At 36.8% G+C, this 6,346-nt stretch overlaps 1 protein-coding gene across 1 annotated transcript in view; it reads left to right on the top strand.

Annotated features, from left to right (window-relative positions):
• Nucleotides 1-6,346, top strand: part of LOC102865910 (extended synaptotagmin-2-like) — a 183,440-nt gene that overhangs the window by 77,977 nt on the left and 99,117 nt on the right. Inside the window, exons 4-6 of the mRNA XM_006887662.1 lie at nucleotides 2,039-2,115; nucleotides 4,100-4,172; nucleotides 4,731-4,820. Of these exons, the coding sequence (XP_006887724.1) occupies nucleotides 2,039-2,115; nucleotides 4,100-4,172; nucleotides 4,731-4,820 (240 nt within the window). The remainder of the gene's footprint in view (nucleotides 1-2,038; nucleotides 2,116-4,099; nucleotides 4,173-4,730; nucleotides 4,821-6,346) is intronic.

Raw genomic sequence — 6,346 nt, 5'->3', positions numbered from 1 at the left:
AAAATGTACATAAAAGTGTGAATAAAAATGCAATTGTATGCTTGATCCCTAAAAAAAAAAAAACTACTGCCTTTCCGATATTTGTCCTTCAATTAGATAATGCTCTATTTATTTGGCAAGGCATTGATCTTTCTGGTTCTGTTAAATTAAGAGCATCCAAGTAAAAAATGAGTATATTATAGAATGCAGGCATTTGACATAAAGATACCAAGTTATATGTGACTCATTTGTACATATGAACACAATGAGTTTCTGTTTTTTAGTGATATGCTGTTCTTTATTATATGTTTAACATATATTATTGGCAGTATTTCCGCCCCCCCCCCATTTCCCAGTTTCCTTTCTGCTAGCTTTCTGTGCGGCAACGTCGAAAAATCTTAACTAGTTTCATAGTTTAATATTTAGTAATGTGGGGTAATAGGAAACCTATAGACTGACAAGTAAAGAACTGAAAGAGAACACCTCCTTGATGTCGATTCATTATTGGTGCTTCAGTGGGTTTTCTCATTCTGTAAATCCCGTGGGAAGAGATTGCCCATATTTCCCACCCCCCGAATCTTCTGATTGATTCAGATTGCCATAAAGGTGAGCCACCTTTGGGTAAACAGTACAACTCCTTAACTATTAGCCCTTCAGAGCTCCCTGCCAAATAAAGACCTAAGAGTTACTTCTATAGATAGTTGAGGGAGAAGATTTTATGACATCTAAAGGCAAAGTTCATTGACTCAGCTGTGCTGCCTACCGAGGGGCATGCAGTTCAAACCCACCAGCCTGCCGTTTACTACTGCTGACGGCCAGCTGGAGGGTCAGCTGTGAAGGAGTCTTGATTGGATGGCAATGAGTTAGTGAGTGTGGGTGATTAGTTACTGTCCAGATACGATCTTAAGGGTTTTTTTAGAAGAGATCTCAAATTGATAAATAGGAAGAAGTTCTGACATGATGATTTTCCTGAGACCTTGGGCATTTGGACAACATTTATTATAACCAGCTTTTTTATTTTATACATAGTCCTTTGCTTCTGGTTTTGTAGCATGTATTAGATGTTGTAGTCATTTGCTCAAATGTTTCATGTTTGTGAAAATCTTAAGAAATTAAAATTTATAAAACACAAAAGAGAAGGTTATATTTCAAATAGTATAGGAAGGTTTCTGTAGAGGAAAAAAATAAAATTACATTGAAAGAGAGTGTAATTAAGGGTTGTTGTTGTGTACCGGAGAGTCAGAACTGACCCATACTTGACCCTCCAGATGGGTTTTTAGAGACAGTTAATTGCATGGGAGGAGCTTGCCCCTCTTCCTTATGTGGAACAGCTTTTGGCCTTGAACCATGTGCCTTTAGGATTGTAGCACAGCTTCTTGGCAGTAGGTCACAAGAGCTCCCCTAGCTGAAGGTACAAAAGAGAGAAAAAAAAGGCGCAAAAATAAATACATATATAAACTCACTACCTTCAGGTCAGAACGGACTCATAGCTGACACTCCAGTGGTTTCTGAGGCTGTCAGTTCACATGAACATAATGCCTGTCTTTCTCTTAACAGAGCTGCTGGGGTATTTGAGGTTGGTGAGGACTTTGGGTTAGCAGCACAAATCCCAATGTACCATGCTACCAGTGCTGCTTGTATTAGGACCATAAATATATCTAATGGATTGATTCAGTGACTGGGGTAATCGGGGTGGGTATGTCGGACACAGGACAGAGCAGGATTTAGGGCTGTTGGGTTGCTATCAGTCGCAAACGACTGGACAGAACATAACAACAACAATGTTTATTTAATTCTTACTAAGGGCAAGAAAGTGTGTTAAGTTCTTTGCATTCATTATGTTACTTCATTTCACTATAGCCTCATGAACTAGATACTAGTATTGTCTGCATTTTACAGATGAGGAAACAGGTTACATAACTCAGTGTAAGTTAGTATGTTGTGAAAGCAGGAATTGAGTCCACTTAATGTGATGTTAAGGCTCGTTCTTTAACTCTTTGTGCTGTATTACTGGGCTTAATTCCCTCACTTCCTAAAAAGAATCTGTTTTTTGTTTCAGCCTCTCAGAATCAATGGTGTTAAAGTATATACTGAAAATGTAGACAAAAGGCAAATTATTTTGGACCTTCAAATTAGGTAAGTATTTATTTGTATTATATTTGTGTTATGGTTGATAATACAAAACAGTGAATGTGCTTTTTACTGTTTAGGAGAATTTAACTAAATCCTTGTTGGAGACTCAAATTACTAACTTCTAGGTCTTCATTCCTGATGTTGTTGTTGTTTTCCTTCGAGTTCAGCACTAGTCGTGGTGACCCTATGAACAAAAGGCCTGAAAGCCCCTCTACAACTATTGACGCTTACCAAAGTTCATAGAGTTTCCAGAGGCATGTTGTTAAGGAAGTAGATGCCACTCCTGCTTCTAATCATTCCTAGTAATAATCTAAGCAATTAAGAGAAATTGAGGTTAAGATTTGGTACTAGACTTGGCAGGGCACTCTGGTGGCTTAGTGGTGAGAAATTGTGCTCCCAATCCAGAAGCATGTCGTTTGAATCCACCAGCTGCTCTGTGGGAGAAGGATGGGCACTTTCTTCTCATGATTTACTGCTTCTGAAAACTCACTGGAGAGTCAGCTGTGAGTCAGTTCTGACTTGATGCTATCAGACAACACCTACAACTGTGCCTGGGGGGAAAAAACACTACTTTCTTTTGTCCTGGCCTCATTTCTAATTTTAATTTGTCTGTGGTTTACTGCAGGAGCCCAGCTCAGCAGCTAATGAAAAGTTAGGAGTTTCAAACCCACCCAATAGGTAGCTTCAGGAGAGACTAGAGTAACTCATAAAGAGCAATGTGCTCTCATAAAATTTAGAAGTGCAGAGAGGCAGTTCAACTCCATCTGATAGAGTCGATACAGGTTAGAGGCACCCAGCAGCACACACAATAGGAAGGATATCTCTTCTTGTACTTTGTGTGAGGCCTCCTAACTGTATGTAGTTCCTGCTGAGCTGCTGTTGACTACCTGGCAGTTGCGTGATTCTTACCAGGTCAGAGGTGGGGGTCTGGCTCATTTGTTTTTCTGTTTAAAAATTGTGACCTAAGGATTATTTTATAATGTTCTATATCTTTGCATTTCCAGAATAATATAGTAAATGTACAGAGATGATCCTTTTTCTCTTAGAAAGGAGCATAGAATAATGACCTAATAAGGACAACTCTACTTCCTTAAAATATTTGACACTGGTAAAAATGTTATTGTCATGTTATTCTTCTTGTTATTAAGTGCCTCTGAGTTGACCACAACTCATGGCTACTCTGTGTATGACAGATTGTCACAAATGGAATAAAAGGAATTCTTAAACTGTACCTGAAAAGGTCTTCCTCTGTGCTGTTCATAAGCCTCATGAAGATTGAAACATTTTACTATTTCTCTGTGCTTTGTCACCAGCACCTAGAGATTATTCTGTACATATTTATTAAATAATTATTTGAATAATTAACTGATGTTATTTGGATTATGCCATTTGACTTTCATAGATCCTAGCAGTCACAACATACACAAAACAAACTCATCTGTCCTAGAAAGGGTGAAACCAAGCTGTTCCTTGAAGGCAAGGATTCTGATGCTTCAGCTGACAAATTTTGGGCACGTGGCAAGGGGAACGAGTCCTTGGAGAGGGATATAATACTTGGGCACTTGTAGGGACAGCAAAAGAGAGGAAGATCCTCATGAGATAGATTGACTCAGTGACTTGGGTAATGAGGGTACGTGTTTCAGAGTGTGACGTTGGCACAGGATGGAGCAGACTTCAGAGATATTGTACACAGGGTCACTATGAGTCTCAAGCAACTCAACAGCACATAACAACAACAGCTGACGAAAACAACTCTGTGTGTGTGTGTGTGTCCACCTCCTTTGCCTGGGTTGTAGCGGCATTGATTCCAGTAACAGTGCATCCCTAGAGGAGTAAAGTATAATGATGTGAGCGTTGTTTTACAGTTTTAAGTTTGCAGTCTGATTTTGGTGACTTCCTATTTCATTCAGATAGCCTTTCAGGATTAGAATAATTCAAACAACAGTAAAGTTCATTTACTTTTAGTAATACAGATTTTTTTTTCTAGTTATGTAGGAAATTGTGAGATTGATTTGGAGATCAAGCGATACTTTTGTAGAGCTGGTGTAAAAAGTATACAGGTAAGTCTTTTTGCTTTTTTTTCATAGTCTTCTAAAGTTTAGTAAGCTATAGTAAAAAATAAAAGTGATGAAGTTTATATTAGCTTTGAATTTCTTAGAAATAAACTTTCTTTTGTAGGTTATATTTCAAAGAGACCTAAGATCAAATATTTAAAAATTGCTAAGATTATAATGCAACACTGGTCTGTCAGTTTGCTGTAAGTAACTTGGGGTTGCTGTGATGCTGAATGCCATGCCACTGGTACGTCAAACGGCCGTAATGGTTACCTATCGTGGACAGTGTTTGGTGGAGCTCCTAGATTGATTCAGGTTTGGAAGCAGGAGTGGCATCCACTTCCTAAACCACATGCCTCTAGAAACTCTATGAACATAGAGAAATGATGATAGTTACAGAACAGGGTTCAGGTCTTTTGTTCATAGGGTTGCTATGAGTTGTGCTTGACTCAATGACACTTAGCAACCACAAAAATAAGATTATAATGCAGTCCTTCCTCATCAGGTAGATGGCTCTGTGAACTTGCTCTCTAATTAATGTTTTGACTGACTCTGTTAATTTAGATTCATGGTACAATGCGGGTGATCTTGGAACCACTAATTGGAGATATGCCCTTAGTTGGAGCTTTGTCTATCTTCTTCCTTCGGAAACCAGTAAGTCCATAATTGTTTTACTTTCCCATTCGCTGACAAGAATATGTAGAGAAAAATATATAAAACAGTTATATTTTTAATTTATTTTTTCCTCTTTTGATGTATGAATGCTGTGAGTTACTAAATACCTATTTTATGCCTTCATTGAAGACTTTACCTCCTTTTAATATACAGCTTTCTTATTATTATAAAAATAGTTTAAATAATGTAGAAAATTTGAGATAGAGATTTTTAAAGTATGGATTAGTAACTAACAGTTTCTTACGGGGTAGTATTTGTAGATAATACTTAATCATTAATATATAAATACATATAAATATGATTTCCTTTTATTAAAAATGTACTGCTATTTTACTAGTCTAATATTGCCCAAGTCATAAAATTAAATATTGGTGCCTACATATAGACATAAATTAATCTGAGACCTAAATTTTCATTCTTAGAACTTTGTGGTTTTACCCATATATAAATCTCCATGTTTTCATTTTGATGCATTTCTTTCACTTTTCTTGGTATATATGTTTAAAATCTCAAAGGTGTTTTTTTTTAATTTTATTAATTTTAATGAACATTTACAGAGATTTTGGATTTCCATTCATTCACTGTTGCACTTTTCTCCCTGCCACCCCAGTTTGTTCCTCTCTTTGAAAAGTAAAAGAAAAATTCCTTCATTGGTATACAGTCGCCCCCCCACCCCCATCCCTGAGTACAATCCACTATGCAACTGAAAGGGTTTTTTGCTGACTAGTATTGCAACACTTGGATAATCTGATTTATCCAACATTCAATTTCCAACAATGTAGTATAGAATTGCTGTTATCTTTGATTACTTTCAGTGTCTTTTCCTTCCCTCCCACTCCCCTTGAAGGAAAGTATCTTTTTCCATTTTGTTTTCACTTATATTCAATCATTTCCTGCCTTTCTTTAGAAGTTGAGCTTGTACATACAGCTCAGGATAAGTTTCTTCCTGAGGATGCTCCTGTTCCCAGGGCTGCTCACAGTGCATCATCGTTCTTGTAACTCGTTGAAAACAGGGACCACGTCTGCCTCAGTAGATGTTCAGTACATGTGTGATGAATGAGTTAATCATATCCTAAAATATCTCTTCAGTATGTTGTATTTTTAGAAACTGTTACATGTCCTTTGTGGAAGTGGCACTAACAGTTTTTTATTTAAACTATGAATATTATTTATGTAGCTTGGCAAAATGACTTAATAAAAACTAATCTATTGGTATTTTAACAGATAGTTTTAACTAGACAAAGCTTAGTCACCACCAGAATTCCCCCAAAAAAACCACAAGTATAAGAAACAACAGTATTTGTATCATCAACCTTTCATGATCACTAAAATTCTTACTTTCTTTTTCTTATTGTTTCAATAATAGGCTTATTTTTAATGTATTTTAAAGTCTGTTGTGCATAGGGTTTTCACAGATACAGAGGAATTTAAAGAAATAACATATGAGCAAGAGCCTATGGTGATGAAGGAAGAAGTTCAAGCTGCTTTGAAGGAAATAGCAAAAA

This window comes from Elephantulus edwardii, unplaced genomic scaffold (assembly GCF_000299155.1).
Source record: "Elephantulus edwardii isolate Elephantulus edwardi_28Jun2011 unplaced genomic scaffold, EleEdw1.0 scaffold00060, whole genome shotgun sequence".
Classification (NCBI taxonomy): domain Eukaryota; kingdom Metazoa; phylum Chordata; class Mammalia; order Macroscelidea; family Macroscelididae; genus Elephantulus; species Elephantulus edwardii.
Note: the sequence above shows the minus strand (reverse complement) of the source record. Positions and strands in the feature narration are given on the sequence as shown.